The 24,058-nt window shown below is 39.7% G+C and overlaps 2 protein-coding genes across 8 annotated transcripts; both read left to right on the plus strand.

The window, feature by feature from the left end:
• Positions 1-1,084: 1,084 nt before the first annotated feature.
• Positions 1,085-11,808, plus strand: LOC104894253 (protein DSS1 HOMOLOG ON CHROMOSOME V). 2 transcript variants are annotated; one of them, XM_010680439.4, is made up of 3 exons: positions 1,085-1,239; positions 1,369-1,465; positions 11,418-11,808. In XM_010680439.4, exons 2-3 carry the CDS (start codon positions 1,372-1,374, stop codon positions 11,549-11,551), a joined length of 228 nt encoding a protein of 75 aa, XP_010678741.1. In that variant the 5' UTR covers positions 1,085-1,239; positions 1,369-1,371; the 3' UTR covers positions 11,552-11,808. The 2 variants fall into 2 exon arrangements, with proteins under 2 accessions (XP_010678741.1, XP_019105246.1); XM_019249701.3 differs by having other exon boundaries at positions 1,124-1,239; positions 1,331-1,465.
• Positions 11,809-12,539: 731 nt separating this feature from the next.
• LOC125497982 (uncharacterized) lies at positions 12,540-14,909 on the plus strand. 6 transcript variants are annotated; one of them, XM_057395248.1, is made up of 4 exons: positions 12,540-13,154; positions 13,823-14,003; positions 14,151-14,315; positions 14,552-14,909. In XM_057395248.1, exons 1-4 carry the CDS (start codon positions 12,783-12,785, stop codon positions 14,590-14,592), a joined length of 759 nt encoding a protein of 252 aa, XP_057251231.1. In that variant the 5' UTR covers positions 12,540-12,782; the 3' UTR covers positions 14,593-14,909. The 6 variants fall into 6 exon arrangements, with proteins under 6 accessions (XP_057251231.1, XP_048501675.1, XP_048501677.1 ...); XM_048645720.2 differs by having other exon boundaries at positions 12,541-13,154; positions 13,823-13,997; XM_057395249.1 differs by having other exon boundaries at positions 12,541-13,154; positions 13,823-13,997; positions 14,211-14,315.
• The last annotated feature ends 9,149 nt before the right edge of the window (positions 14,910-24,058 follow it).

The following is a 24,058-nucleotide window of genomic DNA, read 5'->3' on the forward strand; positions in this document are numbered from 1 at the left end:
AAAAACCGGCGCTCCTCCCGACTGGGTTGGGCGAAATCCGCCCGGTCGGGCGCGAGACGAAACAGTTTCGTCATAAATAACAAATTCAATAGAAGGTGAAGCATACACTAAGATCTAACCTAAATCTAACTACTATAACTACATCATCAACCGAAAAGCTAAAAGTTTAAAATAACATTATCATAGAGGAACTATATTTGCATAATTAAAGTAATTCGATCTAATCCAATCCAATATATAAAAAGAAACCTCAAATGGACCCGGTGCACTGGGTTGGTAATTGATATTAACTTCATATAGTGAATTTTACAGAGATATAGTGAACTCATATATAATATAGTAGATTTTACTAACGAAAAATATCAAGTGAAATTATATGCAATATAGTTGATGAATTAATTAAAATATTTTAACATACAAGAAGACCTAAGTTGCGTAGTATATATCATGACACATATTTTAACATATAAAATGATTTAGTTTCTGCATGATATAGTGAGTGTGAATGATATAATGAGTTTATGCTTGATATAGTGTGTCTTTCAATGATATAGTGAGTTTTCGCATGATATAGTGTGTGTCCAAATGATATAGTGAGTTTCTGTATGATATAGTGCGTGTCTGAATGATATAGTGTGAGTCTGAATGATATAGTGAGTTTCTGCATAATATAGTGGGTCTGCGCATGAAATAGTGGATTTTTGAGTATTGATACGTTTCTTTTGGCCTTGTACACCCTAATATTTTTTTTTTGGGTGTTTGCACCCGATTCACCCTTCGGGCAACATCCGGATCGAGGCCAAGTTCGGGGTGGTTAGGTTCCATTCCTCTCCCAAGGGTGTTGCGGGGATTCGAACACGAGTCCGTCCTACCAAAGCCAGTCCCCATCACCACTGGACCAACACTTACTTAGTTGTACACCCTAATATTAACGTGAATCAGTCCACACAAGTCAGATTGTCCAATCTAACCCAACAATTCACAAAAACATCATATGCGTTGGGTCAAGCAACAAAATATTAGAGACAAGCAACAGATTCGAAATCTTTTGAACTTGAGGCCCAATGACAAGCTCATTAGGCCAGACCAAAAAGGCCCAATTAATGAATGTGAGATCCTTTTCTTTCTTTCTCGTCTACCTTCTTCTTCTTCCTTCTGGAAAACAACTCTTTGCTTCGCTACTTCGTGCGTTTTCTCTCTCTTCGCTTAAAATCTGCAATTCTCCAATTTTTTTCTCTGGTGAGTAATTTTGCCGCATAATTACTTCATTTATTTTTCATATTTCAATTTATTTTTCATATTCGATGATATTTTTTCTCGAAAATTTTAGGGTTTGATTTTGGGTGTGTGATAATCTAAATTGAACAGAAAATGGCGGCGACTGAAACTAAGCCAGCTACTGAAGAAGCTAAGATGGATCTGTTTGAAGACGATGATGAATTTGAGGAGTTTGAAATCGATCTCGGTAATATTTCTAAACAATTGCTTATATTTTTTTTTTTTTTATTTCTGAATTTGGCTTGAATACTTGTTTTGATGATAACTATTAGGCCTCTTATTATTTTATGGTTACGCTAATTAACCTAGTGAAGCTAAAATCTCTCTGGGTTTAGTTTTATATGGGCCGATTCGAGGTATTGAATTCTAGGGTTTATGTTTTATAGTTTATAGCTGCTTCTTTGTTCATGATTATCTATGTACTTCCTCAGTTTTGTTTATAAATGCCCCATTGTTTTTTACTCTATTCACAAATTTGTTTGACCATTTGTTTGTGATTTTCTATTTACTGATTTGTAGAGTAATGTGATGTGGGATCTTGTTAGATTCCTCTCGATAACTTCTAGAATATTAAGGTGTGTTTTTTATAGTTTTCACCAAAGAATAATTGAAGATATTGATGGTTTAAATTCTGCATTAATATGGGTGAAACTCAAATAGTGCAAAATTGTTATTAAAGGAGGAAGTATGTTTTCTATTTGTAATTTTGGTATGTGGATATTAGAGAAAGTGTGTATGAAGTTGTATTCAGCAATTTGCAATTTATTGCTCTTTCCTTAAGTTTATGGCTTTAAATTGCCCTATTACGTTACCATGAATGTGAGAACATTTCCTTAAGGTAGAGCTGTGCAATGCCCTTTATTTTTAACTTGGTGAAGCGTTGTTCGACTAAAGTTTCAACAATCCTTATATCTGTCACTATTGGAGGTTTGATGCATTTGTTGATCTTGTTGAACCTTCAGTTCCATGGCTTGAAATGTAGACCCTTCGTTGTTCTGAAAGGAGTTTCTGAGGATTTGACTGATAATGAATTGGGTGCATGCTAAAAGGATAGGAGGAAGGTGTCCAGAAAACCTTTTCTTTTAGTATAATTATGAAAGCACAAGATGGCTAAACTAGCTATACAACTCTGAGCGTATGACTTAGATCTTTGATGCATATGTACATACATACATCTACACAGACACACACGTATGGTGATAAGTGAGAATTCAATGACCGTATATTGTGGGCTAGGGCTTTTCCTAGGAGGATCCATTACCGAAGAGGTGAAAACAAGTCCCTCTTGGGTTCGAGGGATATGACCCACGCATCTTTCTGTAGCCATCATATGATGTCTTCTACAGGTCTGGCAAGCCAATGTCCATGAGTAGTGCAATTCAACTAACTTCCCAGATCATTTAATGACACCCTTACATTTGTCGATTCTATGCCAAATTGACAAAATTAAGAGTTGGAATGTTAGGGATATTGCCTGGTTGTCTTAAGAGAATACACTGGTACTTAAGCGGTCTCCACCACTGATTTTGGGCTTTGTCTTGGCCAAATACAATCTCTTCCACTCTTTCTTATATAAGAGCATAAAGTAGAAGTTATGCAGGGATAAAGTAAAGTAATTATTAATAACCACCTTTACTCTTGTCATCTGATATGATGTAGCCGAATTTTTAGGGTAAAGGTTGTTATTGGAACTGAGTGCTTTCTTTAATACTTATTCCATTCTCAAATTATGGTCCTAATTACTATTTTGGTCATTCCTATAACTGTCCTATTACCTTGAAATCTCTTGTCCCACTACTCACACTTAACCAATGTGATATGAGCTCCTCTTATTTTTACTTTTTTTTTTTTTTTTTTAACTTTTGATATGTGATATGGGAGGCAGTCGGGACCTTGAATATGAGAGCGTTGCCTTTGGATTGAGTTGAAACGCCTTTTACTTATAGTGTGGTGATCTTTTTGGTTGACATAAATTTCAACTAGTTAGATATTTTAAAAAGTTTTGATGTGTTGTAAACACAGTCCATAGATTGGTAACACCTCCAAGGGTTCTGATATACCCCCAAACTCACTACCGCTCAATAATTGAACCTTCGCCATCACCAGCGTCATTAAGATCCACCACCTAACTCCACCAGCAATGTTAACCACGACCAGTGAGGCCAACCCACCCACCTTCATTGCCTAGGTTACCATCTAGCCTCATCCTATCTTTTCTACGCCAACCTAGACGTCCCACCCACTGTTGTCGGCCTTGCCACCCTCTATCACCAATATAACGGAACCTTAACCACCGTCGCTACTTCACCCATGGACGCATTTACTACTCAAATTCGTCCCCAAACACTCAAAACGAAAGCACCACAATAATCTATACAACCATTTAAGCCTGGCAATGCCAACCACCACCACTAGTACAGCAGGGAGAGTGAAAAGTGACCACAACTAGAGAAGAAAGAATGAAAAGTTACCTAATCTCAACCTCCAAGGCTCTATAATCTGAATTTTGGTGGGTCGATCTGAATCTCAGAATTAACTGATTCAGTGCTAATTACTTATAGGAAAGAAAGGCAAGGTGATAGTAGTAGATGAGGATGAGGATGGATGAGACTGCCTCAAATCATGGGATGGTGGATGCAATTGGCAGAATATGTGGATGGCTGAAGTATGTTTAACAAAGGGCAAGCCCACACAAGTTGGTCACTTGTGGGCTGGCGGTGCTGGTTGAGGATCAAGGGAAGGGAAGGGGATATTCTGTATCTGACCCCATCTTGTTTATTTAATAGGAAAAGGAAAAAGAAACATATTCTGACATACTTTGCCTCAATCACTTAAATTAATCTTCACAATACCATCTCGCGTCTTTTCTGTGCATTGGAGGAATAAGTTCCATTGAATCTTTCTTTCTCTTAAAAATAAAAGAGCATAGGGTCCTAAACCATCACTGATAAGTGGGAACATCCACAAGGGGCATCGAGGCAGTGGGAAATGAGGCGCTTGCTGGTATCACCATTGCTTGGCTGGTACAAGCATCGTGTGAAGTTTTTCCTGAGAAAGAGGTTAAGAAAGAAGAATAAGTGCTAGATACTCAGATAAGACAGAAAAATAGGGAACCAAGGATATGAATGTATTAATTTAAGAGGAAATCAATACAAGCTAATCTCACATTCGAGAGGTGAGGCTCTCCACACTACTACCTTAATAAACTTCTTCAATCCCTTCTTCATAATATTTCAATATATACTACTGAGCTACTGCCCTAGTTTTCCTAATTACAAGCCACGTATCATTCCCTGCTCTACTAATAGTACTGGTAATACTAGGATATTCCTTTCCACTCATTTCTCCACTATTTCCTGATGTACTGCTGTCATCCTTCTAGAAGCTTGAGTGCATTCTCCTTTTTACTCTTTCTTACGTAGGTAATCAGCTTCTCCCCAGGATAGTTTCTTGCATTACTCCCGCCCAAAAGAGCCACCTTGTCCTCAAGGTGGAAAGATGGGAATCTGTTGGCAATGGCAGTAAAATCCTCCCAGGTAGCTTCATAGTTGGGTAGGTGTTTCCATTTGATGAGGACCGGGGTGTCCTGTGCTTGCATGTGGGAACCTGACGTTCAACACCTCCTTTGGTTCAGTTTCCGGCACAAGATCAGCAGTGATCTGTGGTGGGATAGTGGGGTTAACTGACTGATGACCCATGGATGGTTTTAGTTGGGACACATGAAACACCGGATGTATTCTTGCTTCTTGTGGAAGTTTGAGCTTGTATGCGACGGGCCCCACTTTTTCCAACACTTCAAAAGGCCCATAAAAGCATGCAGAGAGCTTTTCATTCCTTTTCTTGGACAGTGATTTCTGTCTATATGGCGGCTGTAGTTTTAAATACACCATATCTCCCACTTCGAAACGCAGTTCTCTCCTTTTCCCATCTTCATATTGCTTCATCTTCTGTTGTGCTCTGATTAAGTGAGCCTTTAAATCATCCAGAATGGCATCCCTTTCAATCAATTGTTCTTCCAGGGTAGAGATTTTGGTGCTGTTGACAGTATATTTAGTGAGGTGAGGAGGGTCCCTCCCATACAATGCCTTGAAGGGAGTGCACTTAGTAGAGGAGTGGAGGCTGGTGTTGTACCAGAATTCTGCCCAGTGCAGCCACTTGGCCCAAGTGGACGGTCGCCCATTGATGAAACATCGTAAGTATGACTCGAGACTCTTATTCACCACCTCGGTCTGCCCATCTGACTGGGGGTGGTAGGCAGTGCTGGAGTTGAGTGCAGTACCCTGCAACCTGAAAATCTCCTTCCAAAAGAGGCTCAAAAAAATCTTATCTCGATCTGAGACAATGGAAGTGGGGGTGCCATGCAACTTCGTTGATTTTCCTTGTGAAAAGCTCTGCCACCCGTGGAGCGGTGTAAGGGTGTCTAAGGCTCAAAAAATGAGCATACTTAGTGAGCCTGTCCACGACCACCAATACTGAGTCCTTACCCATTGATAAGGGCAGACCCTCTACGAAATCCAAACTGACCTCTTCCCAGACCTGGGTGGGTATTGGTAATGGCTGTAAAAGTCCTCCGGGACTCAGGGTTGACTGCTTATTTTGCTGGCAGATATGGCAAGTTTGCACATACTGTTGTATTTCCTTTCTCATCCCGGGCCAAAACCACTCCGCAGCTATGCGCTTGTATGTCTTTAAGTCACCCGAATGTCCTCCACTAGGACCATCATGATACTCTCTGAGCAGTAGGAAAATTAATGGGGATGACTTGGGAAGGACAAGTCTCCCTTTGTACAGCAAGTTACCTTGTTCCACATAATACCCCTTTGGGTGGTTGGTCCCTGTGAGAATATCCTTAGTCAACTGACTAATAAAGGGGTCCTGTTGAACATGTGGCTGCCATTTCTCCCAGGAGAATCTGCAAGTAGTTTGTAAAGTGTTCACCTCCCCTTGTTGTCTGGATAGTGCATCTGCTACTACGTTAGTAGTCCCTGACCTGTAGCTTATGTCGAAGGTGAACCCCAGCAATTTGCTCACCCATCTTTGGTATTCCGGCCCTATTTCTCTCTGCTCCATGAGGAATTTCAAGCTTTGCTGGTCAGTTTTGATTGTAAAACGCCTTCCTAACAAATAGTGTCTCCATTTGAGAACTGAGAGCACAATGGCCATAAGCTCCTTCTCATAAATGGACTTGAGTCGTGCTCTAGGCCCCAAAGTCTGGCTAAAAAAGGCTATAGGATGGTTTTCTTGAGACAGAACAGCACCCAATCCATAGCTTGATGCATCCGTTTCAACAACAAAGGGCTTGGAGAAATCGAGAAGTGCCAAGGTAGGCACACTAGTCATGGCTCTTTTCAGGGCCTCAAAAGCTACTGTAGTCTCTGGTCCCCATACAAAGGAATCCTTCTTGAGAAGATTGGTCAAGGGTTGTGCTATACCCGCATACCCTGCTACAAACATCCGGTAGTAACCCGTCAATCCCAAAAATCCCCTTAAACTCTTCAGATTTTGCGGCTGGGCCATTCTAACATTGCGCTCACCTTCTCCTGATCCACTGAGACTCCAGCTTGGGATATGATATGCCCAAGGTATGCAACCTCCTGCCTCCTGAAGCTGCTTTTTTTTTGGTTTGCAAAGAGTTGGTGTTTGGCTAGTGTTTGTAGGGTTAGGTCAAGGTGTTTTTGGTGGGTTTCAAGTGTGGGGCTGTAAACGAGTATGTCGTCGAAGAAAACCAAGACGAACTTTCGGAGATAGGGTTTGAAAATTTCATTCATTAGGGATTGAAAAGTGGCGGGGGCATTGGTGAGGCCAAAGGGCATGACCATGAACTCGTAGTGCCCTAAATGAGTTCTAAAAGCAGTTTTGGGTTCATCTCCCTTCTTCATTCTGATTTGGTGGTAACCGGATCTCAGATCCAATTTGGTAAATATTGCTGCCCCCTTCAATTCATCAAGCAGCTCATCTATCATGGGTATGGGAAACTTATCAGGGATGGTTGCTTTATTCAATTCCCAGTAGTCAACACAAAACCTCCAACTCCCGTCTTTTTTTTTTGACCAATAACACCGGGCTGGAAAAAGGGCTGGAAGAGGGTCTGATCAAGCCTGCCCGCAACATATCCTCTATTAGCCTCTCTATTTCATCCTTTTGAACCTGAGCATACCTGTAGGGCCTAACACTAATGGGGTCACTTCCATTTTTAAGCACAATAGAATGTTCATGGCCTGTGTGGTTGGGGGTAATTTCGTGGTTGGGAGGAACACCTTCCAGTGCTCAGAAACAATGGGGGCTAAAAATGGGGGCACCTTCTCCCTCAAATAAACTTCATCCTTCTCTTCCATGCTATTCAATTCCACTAAATACCCTTCTCCTTCCTTGATTAAGGCTCTCATCATGGCTTTTAACGAGATGAGTGTTCTTCCCAGTGATGGATCACCCCTAAGGGTGATTGTGGTTTGGCCAATTTGGAATTTAAGTGTTTGGGTTTTCCAGTTTGCAGTCATGGTACCGAGTTTTTCCAACCACTGTATTCCTAGTATGAGATCAGAATTGCCCAACTCTAGAGGCAAGAAATTTTCAATTATGTCCAGACGTTGTAAATGTAAGGTTACTGAGTGGCACTCACCTTGGCCTTGCACTGCTTCTCCGGTGCCGAGGGTGACTCCGAATCCTCCTGTGGGGGTCACCGGAATGTTGGGCTTGCTCACCGTGGCCAAGGAGATGAAATTATGGGTGGCCCCTGGGTCAATCATCACCACTACTTCGTTACCCAGAATGGTACCCTTCATTTTCAGTGTTTTAGGAGTGTTGATGCCCAAAACTGAATTAAGGGTTATCTCCGGCAAGGCGTCTATCGCGGCCTCCAAGGTAGAGTTTTCAGGCCCTTGCTCGTCGCTCATCTCCTCCAGGACCTCTCCTTCCTCCTCGGAATTCACCAGAACACTCAATTCCTTTCGGCGACAGACGTGCCCTAAACTCCACTTGTCGTCGCACCTAAAGCATAGCCCTTTTTCTCTTCGATACTGCATCTCTTGGTTGGATAGCCGTCGGATTTCCCCGGCGGATCTGGCGGTGGAGTTTCTTGAGGTGGTGGGTGTGGCAGTTGGTGGTTGGTAGGATTTTCGTGCTGGGGAAGGGTAGGAACTGGTTTGGGAGTAGGTGGAATTGGGACGTGGGATAAAGGTGGGCTGATTGGTTTGGAAATAATTTTGGGTGGGCTGTTTTGTGTAGGTAGTGTTTTGTGAATTGTTGTTTTGGTTAAAGGCTCGAGAATTAAGGGAGTTGGGCCTCCCCATAGCGGCCCATTGCAACTTGGCCTCTACTTTCTGTGCCAGATCCATTGTCATATCCAATTTGGAGGGCCCTAACAACCTGACCTCTGCTTTTATATTTTCCTGGAGCCTATTCAAAAATTGCCCCTTGGCAATCTCTTCTGAAATTCCCGTTAACGGAGATAAAAGTTCGATGAACTTTTTTCTATATTCTGCTACTCCACCCAACTGTTTGTGCCCTAGCCACTGCTCGTGGAGGCTACCGGCGTTGACCGGTCGAAATTGCCGTAGTAAAAGCCCCTTAAGTTCCTCCCACCTCTGCACTTCTCTTCGCCCGTTCTCCCATTGAAACCAGAAGAGAGCATCCCCTTCCAGGGCAACGATGGCCGCTTCGACTTTTTCTTCTTCGTTGAGGCGGTAAAATTTGAAAAACTTTTCCGCTCGGAGGATCCACCCATCCGGGTTGTCACCATCGAAGAGGGGAAGGTCAAGCTTTTTGAATCTCCAGGTACCCATCGTCGTGGATATGTTGTTTGGTGTGTAAGGGGGTGGTCGGTTCTGTGATGCTCCTTGGTTTTCGGAAGCAAAAGGTGAGTTGAATGGGGGTGGTGGTGGTGGTGGGTGAACGCTAAGGGTGGCGGAAGTATCGGTTTCTGGGTTTCTAGGGTTTGCAAACAGAGACCTCATTTCAGCCATAAATTTCCTCTGCTCCTCCCTCAATTGGTTCATCTCACCCTCATGGTTCTCTCTAGTTCGTTCCATCCGCCCTTCCAAACGCTGACCCAACTAATTCATTTCCCCTAGAGAGTTTTTCTCCCATGGTTTGCTGGTTCATCATGACTTCGTTTAGAGTGGCGTGTAACCCAGCAAAATCTTGTTCAAGCTGTTCAACTCTTTGCATCTGCGTAGGGGCCATGGTGTCACCTTGCTCCGATACCAGGTTGCTAGATACTCGGATAAGACACACAAAAATGGGGAAATCAATACAAGCTAATCTCACATTCGAGAGGTGAGGCTCTCCACACTACTACCTTAATAAACTTCTTCAATCCCTTCTTCATAGTCTGATATTTCTATTTATACTACTGAGCTATTGCCCTAGTTTTCCTAATTACAAGCCACGTATCATTCCTAATAGTATTGGTAATACTAGAATATTCCTTTCCACTCATTTCTCCACTATTTCCTGATGTACTGCTGTCATCCTTCTAGAAGCTTGAGTGCATTCTCCTTTTTACCCTTTCTTACGTAGGTAATCAGCTTCTCCCCAGGATAGTATCTTGCAATAAGCTGCATGAAGATGGGAGTTTTACCTTTTAAAGGGGAATTATGTCTTAGCTCATTAGGTTAGCTTGTTAATTGGAGCAAGGAATTAAATTTTTTAAGAGTTGTTTTTGGTATGTGACTAAATTTGTTTTGAATTAGGGAGGCTTAGAACCTTTTATTTTTAAAGTATACGTCCTTTGACTCAGCCTGTCTTATCCCATCCTTCAATTCGCTTCTCTACTTTCCGTGTTCTTTGTTCTTGATTCTTGACCCTTGTAATTTTTATACAAGCATTTGATTCTTATTTTCCTTTCTTCTTTCCTCAAGTTATGTGCCTCCTATGCTTTGATAGTTTGATGTATGTGCATTTGATCCAAGGGATCCTTGGCGGATTGGCTCTTTAGACAATTTGCACCTTGTCATGACTCTTGCCTTTAAAATTAAGGTTTTAACTTCTTTGTGGAAGCAACAAGCGTTTATGTATATTGCACTTGCGAGGTAGTGTCTCTTTTGCTAAGAAGTGTTAATAGCTTTTAATTATCACGATTCACGGCATATGTTACCCAAAATGTCCCTTTATCCTTCCCAAGTCTAACATCCTCAAGTTTCCGAATATAATTATTCATTTCGTGGATCTGGACCTGTATCAGGTTATCTTAAATATGAGTAAGTAGTAATATGGTTTCGGGATAAAGTGTGACGTAAATTAGAAATGTCGGTATGCTCTTAATACAATTATGGTGATAAAGCACTCCCTCCCTCTACCATAGGAGAAGTTTATTGTGGGGGTAGATGGAATCTAAAGAACATGATATGTTACCAAAATGGTTAGATTATTGGGTGAGTGGGAATAATTGTATTGGAAAATTAGTGAGTTAGTATGAGAAGCTTCATTTGTAATCTTTACCAAAAGGCCTGACATTTTTTATATTGGCTATTTGCTAGCTGACTGAATTACAGGTTGTTGGATTACTTATCTCTTCATTTCACCTCAACTACCCTCATTTGATTGTCGCCACTCAGACATGGATATGGACTATGAGAACTTCAGCAATTTCATTGGGCTAAAATGAATTCCCTTGTCAATCCAAGTACCTAATTTTATATAACATAAATAGACTTGATAGAGGATGATTATTTGATATGTAAGTAGAGTCATTATATCCCCTTAAAAAATTACATATACTCGTTGAATCTCTATGTTACGATCTTTGGTGTATTTCTTACCATGAATTAAGGAGTATATTCATGTATATGCTAGTGCCAATTTTACAAAGCTCTGCATCTCAGTTACTAGTTACTACAACTACTTAATCTCAGTTAGCAGAAGACAGAGCTGTGCAATTTGACCTTTTGGCAGGAGGCAAGGGACAAAGATAAATCGTTTTGCTGTAGTATTTACAAAGCTGTAGTGATTGATGGTGACATTATATTTGTCCAATCTTTTTAGTTCTACTGTGATTAACATGCCTGCATAGTTTCCTTGAATTTGGACGGACGAGAACTAAGCAATAACCTTTGCTAGTGGTTTAATATACGCTCTTTCTGTGGATGTAAACTTCTTAACTTTATCTCACATCTTATTCTTATCTATCTATCGATTTACAGAGTGGGACAGCAAGGAAGAAGGAAAGGAGGTAACTCAGCAGTGGGAAGACGATTGGGATGATGACGATGTCAATGATGACTTCTCACTACAACTAAGGAGGGAACTTGAGAGTAATGCTGTTGAGAAGAAATGAACCATCTGTGGTTGGTGGATTCTGGTTATTGTCAACTGAAGTATCAGCTTCAAGTTTTCGGGTGCTTTATATCCTGTGGTAGATTTCTAAATATCTGAGACTTTAAGTTGCTGGTGGTGTGAAATTCTGTTGATGGGGATGTAGTGGAGAAAATAGTGGTCATGAATCATGATGATAACGTTGGAGTTGTTATCTTAGGAACATACTCATGTAAACATTTTACGGACCATTATGATTAGTCGAACCTTTTTCTCGTATGATTTGCGGCAGTGTTTTGGCAATGCGATATTGCTACCTCCATTGTTGCTAATTATTGCTGTTGCTTTTATTCAACTTTGACTACGGGTTTTCCTCAAAGTAATGGTAGACGACTAGACGGTAGATTATCAAAGTCGATATTGGAACTTTTTTATGTGAATTTGATGAAATGCTTTGCAAAAGGAAAAAAAAAAGAATAAAGTTGTTCAACTCTGATCTGAAAACAACAAAAGAATTTATTTTTTTTGGTTTATTTATAAATAAATGGGATAAAGTCACAATGTACAGGAAGCATAAGTGAGTCAAAGCGTGGATTATGCATTAGGGTGCATCATGCTCATTGTGCACCCAAAAAGAATGTACGAACACGAATTTTTTTCAACAATTTTTATACTTAAAAGAAAGAACACGCGACTTAAAATTAAAGAACATGTAAATCTATATTTATAAAAGAACATAGGTGATAATGGAAAGAATATTAATAACAAACATTTATGTTTAAGGTAAAAAAATGTATACCTTTTTAATTTAAATATGAAAAAAAATCTTTAGTTGCAAAATTTAAGAAAACAAATAACAACAATTGTTTCAATCCTTTTATTGGATAATATTATATGTAAAGGGATAATATTATATTGTAAAGATAGAAGGGTACTTTCATAATTATAGGTCTGTATTGTAAACACTATATATATTGAATACCAGGTTAACATACAATTATTCCCACACTTGTTCATGGTATCAAGAGCCTAGGTTTTCTATCAGAAAAACACAACAAAAAAAAAAAAAAAACACAAACAAAATTCCACACCACCGAATTTTTCCACGGAAATTTTCTTTCGCAGGTTTGGTTTTCACGCTACAGGACAAAAACCCACAGCATTTATTTTTTTTTAACGTCAAAGATTCAATTTTTTTTTTAAATTTTCTTTCTTTCTTCCTCGCTATCTTTGACGTTCTTTTCTTCCTGGCAATGGAGTTTCCTCCACACTCTTCTGCTGCCTTTGCTGCCACCGTGCCGCCACCGCCGGCTACCTACTCGGCCGCGCCCTTGTTCCCGTCGTCGCCTACCTCTGCCGCGACAAACCCAGCCACTTCCGGCCAGCAGCCCAGCGCTGCGAATTTATTCTCGACACCTCTTTTCGCTGCCGGACCCTCCGCGTCATACACTGCCGCCGCCTACTCCGGCCTTGACGCCGTCTCACCGGGATCCACCTCCCGCACTCCCCTGAGATTTCCGCCTGGTTTCCTGGCGCCCCAACCACCACCGCCGTTGTTCCCGGCGACCTCCCCACCACCTTCCTTTGGGTTTCATCAACTTTCTGCTTCGAATCTTAGTAATTTGGTAACAATAACTCTCTTCACCTGAAGATTATTTATTATGGAAAACCCAAGTTACTTGTTTATTACTTTCCCATAATCTGCTTGGTATGGTGGATGGTTCTGCTCTTATTCCCCTGCAACTGTTCTTGATGCACATGGTGTTTCTATTCCTAGTACTCAGTTCTATGAATATTTGCGTGTGGATCAACAAATAAAATCTTGGATTTTTGCCACACTTTCTAGGGATGTTTTTGTAGATGTGCATGATTTATCTACTTCTGTGAAAATTTGGATTAGATTACAGACTAGATTTATGCATGCTAGTATGGCCAGATCAATGGAATTAAAGGGACGTCTTACTCGTATTAAAAAGACTGCTTCCCAGACATGGATGAATATTTACGTGAGATTAAGGTGATTGCTGATTCCCTTGCTGCCATTCAATGTCCTGTGTCGAACCAGGATTTAGTGCAGTATACCCTTTTTGGTTTAGATCGTGATTCTGAGTACGATCATATAGTTACTACCCTCCTGCATTATCCATTCCCAATTAGTTTTGATGATTTGCGTTCCAAGTTGTTACTGCATGAACAAAGATTGATAAATTCTAAGGATGCATCTGATCCATCGTCCCATCATGTCTTACTTGCCGTTAAAATTACTGGTACTGATTCAAGTTCCTCCTCCCAGAATAATTCTGGATGGAGAAATCAGGGAAGGAATAACAGAAACAGATGTGGTAATAATAATAATCGTGGGGGTAATAATGCTCGGGGTAATAATGGTGGGAATGGAGGAAACAATAATAATCGTGGCTCTGGAGGAAACAACAACAACAACAATGGTAATCGGAGACGATCAAATGGTATAAGTAAATTTTCTAACTTGTCATCCTATAGTATGCCTTGTGTAGATTATATTGCTAATAATTTGTTGTCTGCAGAGAGTAATTCATCAAATAGTAACAATGTTACCTCTACCCCTACTTCCGATACATGTGGTTTGTGTTGGTTTTCAGGTCACCAAGCTGCCTATTGTCCGCAACGTTTTAATCATAGCTTTGTTCCCTCCTCTTCAGAAAGTGTCACTCGAGCCTTAGCTGCACTGTCTGTTGGTGGTGAAGCTAATGACTCAGTCTGGTACCCGGATTCGGGAGCTGCATCTCACATGACTCCTCAGGATGGTACGTTCTCTATTAAAACTGCTTATACTGGGTCTAGTTCTGTTGTAGTTGGTAATGGTACCTTACTCCCAATAAAAAGTACTGGACATTTAACTTTAAAAACAGCAAGTCGTCCCCTCCGTTTATCATCTGTCTGTCATGTCCCTAATTTAAAACATAATTTATTATCAGTTAACAAGTTGTGTCATGAAAATGATTGTGTTGTGAGTTTTGATAAAAATTCTGTTTATGTTAAGGACCAAATCACGGGGGAAGTTCTGTTTCAGGGAACCAGTAAACAAGGTGTCTACCTTCTACAGCCCAGCATTGTCCCTCATGAGCCTTCAGTTTCTGCTTTCCTATCCCTTAAGGAGTCTGGCGACGTGTGGCATGCTCGTCTGGGTCATATCTCTTCTAGCATTTTAGGAACTCTATGTTCAAACAAATCCATCACATGTACCTCTAAGTTTCATGATGATTGTGTAGGATGTAAGGTAGGAAAAATACATTGTTTACCTTTTGATTCTGTTCAACATATTTCTACATATATCCCTTATATAAAATTCATAGTGATCTTTGGCAATCTTCTGTTTTGTCAAATCAATTATTTCGCTATTATGTTGTGTTTGTTGATGATTTTTCGCGATATTCCTGGATTTATCCTTTACGTCGAAAATCGGAAGCTTATTCTAAATTCTTATGTTTCAAAAGATGGTTGAAAATCTTTTTAATTGCAAAATTAAAATATTTTAAAGTGACGGAGGAAGAGAATTTGATAATTCTCCTCTTCTTCAACATTTTTCTGACAATGGCATTATTTTTCAAAAATCTTGTCCCCATACTCCAGCTCAAAACGGTGTTGCAGAACGCAAACATTGTCATATCATTGAAATGGCTTGTACTATGATTATTCATTCTTACTTTCCTGCGGAATTTTGGGTTGATGCATCATATACCGCCACTTACACTATCAATAGATTACCCAGCTCGGTTTTAGGGGGTGTCTCTCCTTTTGAAAAATTATTTCATCGTCCTCCTTCCTATCAATTTTTGAAAACATTTGGATGTGAATGCTTTCCTTTGTTTCTAAACTCTAAAAATCACAAACTGCAACCTAAATCGAAAACTTGTGTTTTATTGGATATGCATTGGAATATAAAGGGTATCGATGTTTTGATCCTACTACCCAAAAAGTCCACACTAGTCGTCATGTTCTTTTTCATGAACATAAATTTCCGTACCGTGCTCTAGTTGGCTCAGCGTCGAATGCCCCTTATAGTTCCCCTTTGGTTCTCACTGTTGACTGGAATTTGACTAACGTTGCTAGTGTGTCTGCTGTCCCATCTCCCTCGCCTGTCTGTCGTGGTGTGTCCCCTGCCACTGCGCCTCTTTCGCCCACGCCTAGCGTGGCCTATCCCAGCCCTCGGGCCTCATATCCGACCACGCCCGCTTCCCGTATCCCCCGCCTGCTAGGCAGCAGGCCTCGTCCTCTACCGAGCCTCGGCTAGCTGGGCCGTCATCTCCCGTCCCCTCGCCAGCTTGCCCAGCAGCCTCGACGGCTCTTGCTGGCTCGCCAAGTGCGACAGTTTTGTCCCCCGTGTCTCCTCGACACGAGTCTCCACCCATTGCCTCTCCCCATTCCTCGCCTTCTAGTCTGGTGTCTCCCGATCCCTCCCCTTGTCTGTCTCCCCCAGTTGTGAACCACCACCCCATGGTTACCCGTCTTAAAGATGGAGTGTCTAAACCACGTGTCTTAATGAACTTAAATACTGAAATTGTTGACTCTGAACCTACTAATTTCAAACAAGCTTTTAAAGACTCACGTTGGCGTCAAGCTATGTTAGATGAATATAATGCTTTGATTAAAAATGACACATGATAAGAATCTACTTGGTTGTAAGTGGGTTTACAAGATTAAATATCATTCTGACGGTTCTGTGGAGCGGTTCAAAGCCAGACTTGTTGTTTTTGGCAATCACCAGCAGGCAGGTATTGATTACTTTGAAACCTTTAGTCCTGTTGTTAAACCTACTACTGTTCGTTTGGTTCTTACTATTTCTGTTTCCCTTAAATGGTCTATTAGTCAGTTAGATGTCAAAAATGCGTTTCTTCATGGTTTTCTTAATGAAGAGGTTTATATGCGTCAACCTCCGAGTTTTATTCATCCATCTAAACCTACTCATATTTGTCGTCTCAGTAAGTCCATTTATGGTTTGAAACAAGCTCCTAGAGCTTGGTTCTCCAGGTTTAGCAACTTTCTTCTATCTATTGGTTTCAAGTGCAGCAGTTGTGACACTTTTATGTTCACTCTCAAATCTCATGGTCATCTCATTATTCTTCTCTTATATGTTGATGACATTGTCCTTACCGGTAGTAGTCCTCCTCTTGTGGCCAAATTCATATCTGTTCTTTTTTCTCAATTTGCTATGAAGGATTTAGGGGATCTTCATTATTTCTTAGGTGTGCAGGTTGTGCGTACTCCTCTGGTTTATTTTTGTCCAACATAAGTATGTTTCTGATTTACTTCGTAAATTCCAGCTTCATACTGTTAAACCAGTTACCACTCCTGTTGTCTCTAGAGTAACATTGTCTCTGCTTGATGGAGAACTTCTTGCTGATCTCACAGATTATCGTAGTATGGTTGGTGCATTGCAGTACTTAACTATGACTCGTCCTGATATTGCTTATGCTGTTAATATGGTGTCTCAGTTTATGCATGCTCCTCGTACTACTCACCTTCATGATGTGAAAAGAATTTTCAGATATCTGCAGGGCACTCTGGCTTATGGACTTTATTTATATAGCTGCAGCTCTCCTACTGTTGTTATTGCCTATTCTGATGCAGATTGGCAGGATGTCCTGACACTAGACGTTCTACTACTGGTTATGTTGTTTTTCTTGGGAAGAATCTTATTTCCTGGCGTTCGAAAAAGCAACCTACTGTCTCCAAGTCCTCCACTGAAGCTGAATACAGGGCCATTGCCTACACAGCTGCCGAAACCATTTGTCTAAAGCAACTTCTTACTGACATTGGCCATTTTCTCCGTCGTCCTGTCATTGTCTATTGCGACAATGTCTCTGCTACTTATCTCACTGCTAATCTAGTTCATCATGATCGTAGCAAACATATCGATGTTGACTATCACTTTGTTCGCGAAATGGTTGCCAAGGGAGGTCTTATTGTTCGACATGTTCCTACTCAGTCTCAGGTTGCAGACATCTTTACTAAAGGCCTATCTACTGACTTATTTACTAAACATCGTACCAATCTATCCGTTGTTTCACCCCGTAAAGATTGAGGGGGTGCATTGGATAATATTATATGTAAAGGGATAATATTATATTGTAAAGGGTAGAAGGGTACTTTCATAGTTATAGGTCTGTATTGTAAACACTATATATATTGAATGCCAGGTTAACCTACAACAGGTTAACACACAATTATTCCCACACTTGTTCACCTTTTAGCAACTTTTATCTTCTCTTTGTTTTTTTTTTTTTGGCTATTTCCTTGGTTGGTTTTTAGCTTTTTTATTTCTGAACTAGTATTAGAGTTTGTTTTATTAGGGGCTTCTCTTTTGGTAGAAAAGTTGACTTTTGAGCTAAAATTAAAATGCTAATAGTTGTTGGTTTTGGCTCTTTTGATATAAAGTTGTCTATGTGTTCAACTTATCTTAATTTATTTAAGATCTTATAAAATAAGATAAGATAACGATCGAATAAGATAAGATCAGATAAGATAAATAAGATGTTTTGTTCACTTATCTTCACTCATTTCAGAAAAAAAAAAAAAGATCGACGAGATAAGATAAGACAAAATAAGTTGAACAAATACCCTAAAGTATTAAAAGAGACAGTTTAATTTAAAAATAGACGGTCTCTTATAAGACAAACTCATAATTATTTCAAACAACCAAGAAAATTAGGATAGTTTACAACCAATCACCAATAATTAAACAAGGTTGAGCTGCTTGCTCGATGAAGATCAAGTCTTCGAAATATATCTGATTTTATGCTACTCTTACCCTTTTTTTTTCTTTTTTCTTATCTCATCACTGTAAAAAAATTATGGGTGCCAAATACCTATTTCTTGACATGATGGCCCTGTTTGGCACTAGCGTTTGAGGTAGCGCTTAGCGGTTGGACAAGATTGAAACGCTACTTAAGAAAATTATGAGTGTTTGGTAAGGTAGTGGTTGTAATAGCGGGTAGCAGTTGGAGTAGATTATGAGTAGCGGTTGTGGAACGTTACTACAAGTAAAGTTTGAGGTTTAGAGGTAGCGGTCTACGAAATAAACCCTATATAATAGCATGAAGTAGAATTATTAACCAATGTTTTTTTTATCTTTTACAATTCCAACAGCTACTTTTGTCAAACACTTCTAATTAAACAACTAATTTAATCGACCGCTGACAGCTACTAGTAGACAGCTAGCAGCTACCCCCAACAACTACAGCTACTACAACCGCTAACAACTACTGGAACCGCTAATTTTGCCAAACATGCCTGATAACTACTTGTATGATTCTACGTCAATATATCACATACAGCTTAGCCTAGATGCTGATTTGGTAGCTTTTCATTTCATCTTCATGTCAATAAGATTTTCACCTAATTTTGCTGTACAGGAACTCCCTTTTTCTATCAATGTCATCATTGCTTGTCAATTATTAAGATAGTGATCTGGAGGTTATAACACAAAGAGCCTACACTTTGCAGTTTTATGAGCATTAGGGGCCCAAATGAAATTCGTTATGAAGTGGAAAGCTAAACGTTCGAAAAGATTTTAGTGAGTGATCATTTTCTTTTTGATGATCCACTTAGTTATTGAGGTCCTTAACTTTCAAAATAAAAATAAAAAGTGCAGATTTCGTATCATTTCCGTGTAAATCTGAAGTGTTTATGCAGGCAATTATATTATAGGAAAAACAGTAAAGATGAAGTGATAATGTTAAGAAGTTGAGGAAAATATGTATTGATTAGTAAACTTTAGGCTCCGTTTGGTAGGGCGTAAAACATTTTCAGTGTAAAATGATTTTCATGGAAAACAATTTACAATGGAAAACACAATTCCAAAATTAGTTTTCCGTTGTTTGGTTCGATGTAAGAAAAATGATGAAATGAAAAGGAAAGTAAGAAGGTAGTGAGAGGAGTGTACAAGAGAGATAAGGAAAATAGTTTTCCCTTCATTTTGAAAGGAAAATGATTTTCCATTATTGGGAGAGTAATTTTACCCCAAGGGAAAATGGTTTTACACTCTTTTGCCAACCAAACAATGTAAAACTGAAAATAGAGGAAAATAGTTTTCCGGGAAAACGTTTTACGCCCTACCGAACCGAGCCTTAGTTCTAGTTAGCAAGAACTAATTTTAGTTAGTAAAAGTAAGTTTTGATCAAGAGATATCTCATCTATTATTTAATATTTTAATCAACTTTTTAGGTTTTCTATTTAACTTTTCAATTTCTTCAAGGTGAAATAAATAAATTCAAAACCTTAACTTATGAGAAAAAAAACCCAGCCGCCATCCTCTTTTCTGTTCTCTCTCTCCTCTTTTCACAGAAAACCCTCTAGAGAGGCTGCCATAGATGGTTTCATACATGGTTATCCCCTCTTTCTTCCTTTTTGTAGTTTCTAGTTTATTTTCTTACTTTTTTCGATCTTTCGTTGTTTTAAATAAGTCTCATTTGTGTGATGGTTTTAATATCCTTTATGACTTTTGTAGTTGCTTCCTTCACGATGGATGTATTAGTTTGGTTTCTTTGTTTATCAGTGGACTTTAGATCCTGGATTCAGTTGAAAGTTGATTTGTTAGTAGGATTTTGTTCGGGATTGCAACGACAGTCAGTATTTCGCGTACAATCGATTGAATTAAAAGTAGCTCTACATTAAAACTACATTAGATCGTTAGACCTGAATCAGACAACGATGTGAAAGAGGGTATCTAAAAAGGTTAATTGTGCTCAACGATCCTGATTTTGCTATATTAGAATTAAGTTTCTATCAATTTGATCTGTATTTTTCAATGTCTGACTTCAATTATAGATGCCATATGATTTCATATTAATGGATGAATTTTCACTTAAAAAAAATAAACTTTGATCCGTTTTGATCAATAAAATACATAAAAAGAAACATACAAATCAATCTTTGTTAGTTAGAGCAACTAACGCCATATATCACTTCAATCAATGAAAATAGTTTACATTATTTCTAGGAACTGTTTCACTTCATTGCAAACTGTTGGGATTTAACTTGCTTAATTAGATTCTTATTCAGCACTTAATGATTAATATTGATAGATTATTTTATGAAGCTAATGCTTTCTAGGACCTATTTCACGTCACAGGTCCCACTTGACTTGCCAAGACCGCCAGACATCCATCTCGTCAATATCTTATATAGATAAAAAAATATCTCAAAAGCACTAATTTTTTTTGTCTTCTTTAAAATTTCTTTAATGGTTGGGAGTTTGTCTCATCAATGAAAGAAGCATGACAAAGTGTTCATAACTCATATTGAGATGTCAAAAATGACATCTCACAAAGGTTATCAAAGTAATAAGTATCAAAGTAAAGTATAAGTTGTTACTAAAACTTACTCAAATTGATAATAAATTGCAATTTTGATACCAAGTAGAAGTTACTTTGTTATTGGTATCCCAATGACTCTATTTTGGTATCAAATGATTCTATTTGGTATCAATTTGATTGTGTTTTGGTAACAAACTTACACTTTGTACCAAGTAAGAGTTATTTTGATATCGACTCTATCTTGGTATCTATTTGACTGAACTTTGGTACCAGTTTATACTTACTTTGGTACCTATTCTTTTGTAACCTTTGTGAGATGCCATTTTGACATCTTAATATGAGACGCCAATCCACGACTAGGAGTCTAGGAAGGGACGAAGCATAAGGAATATATTGAGGATTTCCCTGTTAATTGCCTGGTAGTTTTTTTTTTTTTTTGAACAATTGCCTTGTAATTAGTGTAGGAACTAAAACTAGTAGATTAATTGAAACAACTTAATTATCTGAATAGTCGTGGCATGAATAAACATTGCCCTAAAGTTGAATTTACCCCGTTACGTACACATAGTCTCTTGGAAACAACCTCCAGGATACACGACCACTGCTCCTCCTGTGTAGTACAGAGTCACGGTTTGTAACAATGAGAACAGAGAGAATATAGAGAACACGTTTGAAATTTTGTAGTGAAGAATGATTTCTCTGTGTCCCTTGAAAACTGATGAAGGCTCCAATTTATAGAGGAAAGGGAAGGAGCAAAACAGTAACACAGTCAATTAGGCGGAAATTAATTAAGGGAAAACAGAAATATTAATAACGGCAAGAATCAAGGATAACAGTTACGAAATTAGTGAAGATACGAATGTCGATTTCCCCAAAATTAATTAACGGAACTAAAATGAACCACAACCCCGAATGTGACGTGCCACACACCCGAGCTCGGCCCGACGGGTGCGCACGTGTGTGTCGTGACTAGTTTCTTCCCACTCAACCTTCAAAAAATGTACAAAGAAGGAAACTCAATATAAGGTAGGGAAAAACTCTTTAAACTACCAATGTGGGACAAGACACTTTTTGTTCTTTTGAAGCAACTTTTTGGAGTATGAAAAACTAAGGCACATATTCATATACTAACTCCAACATTCCCCCACATGATTCAAAAGAATAAAGAAGGAAAAGACAACTAAAAAGGAATTGTGGGCACGGATATTCAATTTTGCAAGCATCAATGTCTTATGGAATTGAATTGATATGTACCCAGTCCATACAAACATGTCTTACTTTCATATTAGGTGGATTTCAGTTTTAACGTTTCTATGATGTTAGTAATTCACATTTGCGCACTTAAAACTTTCTCAAATCAATAGTGTTCTAGCGATTTGTGATAAATTGCCCCACAATTTGCCTAGATTTTCATGAATGCTCTAGAGGACCTAATCATTAGGAACTCTCATAGGAGATTGGGCGTAACCTCCACATTCACATAGGTAAGTCCATCAAGTATACTGTCGCAAACCACCTTATCGAGGCTATAAACTAATTGAGAGCCTTTTGCTCATCCTTACACATATAACAATAAAGAAATACTACATCACTTTTTACTAATAGGAATGGTAGTAATATACATAACTTGAGCTCTTTTGTGACTTCGTTTGACCCTTTGAACTTAAGAAAACCTAAGAAGGGTATCCATCACAATTTACTCCACAATAAGCTTTAAACCCATTCTTTGTGCTGACTCCAACACCATTTTTCTACAAAGGCCTTTGCTGAGGGGATCAACAATATTGCTCTTTGGCTATACATACTCGAGTGACATATTTCTAATTAGATTTTTTGCAGTAGCATGCCTTAAGCAAATATGCCTTCTATTTGCATTATAAGCTTGATTATTTGCTAACTCTAATCTAACTCTAACCCTAAACTAAACCCTAACCCACTCTCCCCTTCCCTCCCCTCCACCCCAACCCAACCCCACCCCTCCCCCTCCCCCTCCCTTCCACTGCCGTAGCACCGCTCCCCCTCCCTCCACTGCCGCAACACCCCTCCCTCTCCCTTCCACCGTCGCAGCCCAAAGAAACCCAAGGCCCCATTTTCGCACTCTCTCTCCTCTGTTTATACTAAATCCCGACGCACCACCGTGCTCGTCCCACCGCAGCACCACCCCAACTATTGTCGTCATTCGCTGACCATCGACGTACCTTTGAGCGCCACCTTTCCGCGTCCCAGCACCACCGTATCTCGCTCGCATCTCCTCTCTTCTCTCGCTGCATCTATCACGCTCCTAGGCGGAGCCCACACCCCCTCCCCCGCGATTTCCTCTGCCACACCCTCCCCCTCCAAATCAAACTTTTCAGACTGAAGAAGATCGAACAATGAAGAAAAGAGGAGAGAGAAAAATCAATGGGGAGGGTTGCACTTTACCTTACTGTGGTTGTTCGAAGGGGAGGGGTGGGGGTAGGGGAATTTGAATGGGAGGGGCAGGGCTGGGGAAATCGATGGGGAGGGGTGGGGGTGGGCTGACGGGGAAAAGTATAATTTACATATCTTATATTGACAATATTTTATGAGGTTTGTTAAATATCGCCTGAAAATTACTCAAAATCACCCCAAAATTATTTTTATAGACTATTTTACCCTTCCTCTTTTCCACACCACCCACCACCACCTGCCACCCCCTACAACCACCCGCAACCTCCTCCTCCACCCACCTGGAAGCAGGCGAATTTTTTTTAGGAAGATGGGCGAGCGTCTGGCCTGGCCGTTCGCTCCATGGGACAAACGTTTGGCCTGGACGTTTGCCCCATGGAGCGAACGTCCAGGCCAGACGTTCACCCCATGGAGCAAACTTCTAGGCCAAACGCTCACCGTCATCGTCCTAAAAAAATTCAACTTTTTCCAGGTGGCTGGTGGGTGGCTGTGGCAATGGGGTGGTAGTGGCAGGAGGTGGAAGGTGGTCAGTGAGGTGGGTGGTGGTGTGTGGTGGTGTTTAGGGGAAAAGAAGGAAAAGGTTAGAGATGTAATTTCAAGTTTTTTTGGGACGATTTTAAGTACTTTTGGGACGATGGATAGAAGTTCAGTATTTTTATAATTAAGATATAAAAAAATTATAAAGTGCAATGCTATATATTTGCATTGAATCATATCTTTACATTATCAGCTTTTACAATTTATAGTAACAAATTATCAAAGATATTTACGATCAAGTTCAAATAAGATTGTGCATCTTCACATGA

The sequence above is a fragment of the Beta vulgaris genome, chromosome 5 (genome assembly GCF_026745355.1).
Source record: "Beta vulgaris subsp. vulgaris cultivar EL10 chromosome 5, EL10.2, whole genome shotgun sequence".
NCBI lineage: Eukaryota > Viridiplantae > Streptophyta > Magnoliopsida > Caryophyllales > Amaranthaceae > Beta > Beta vulgaris.

What these genes read in the sequence shown, in the direction of transcription:
- LOC125497982 (XM_048645717.2), top strand. Translation starts at nt 12,783, where the DNA reads ATGGAGTTTCCTCCACACTCTTCTGCTGCCTTTGCTGCCACCGTGCCG. An exon ending in CTTCGAATCTTAGTAATTTG is followed by an intron (nt 13,155 to 13,822) that starts GTAACAATAACT and finishes TCCTCCTCCCAG; the next exon opens with AATAATTCTGGATGGAGAAA. An exon ending in TCACATGACTCCTCAGGATG is followed by an intron (nt 14,316 to 14,551) that starts GTACGTTCTCTA and finishes GTTTATGTTAAG; the next exon opens with GACCAAATCACGGGGGAAGT.
- LOC104894253 (XM_010680439.4), top strand. Translation starts at nt 1,372, where the DNA reads ATGGCGGCGACTGAAACTAAGCCAGCTACTGAAGAAGCTAAGATGGAT. An exon ending in GGAGTTTGAAATCGATCTCG is followed by an intron (nt 1,466 to 11,417) that starts GTAATATTTCTA and finishes ATCGATTTACAG; the next exon opens with AGTGGGACAGCAAGGAAGAA.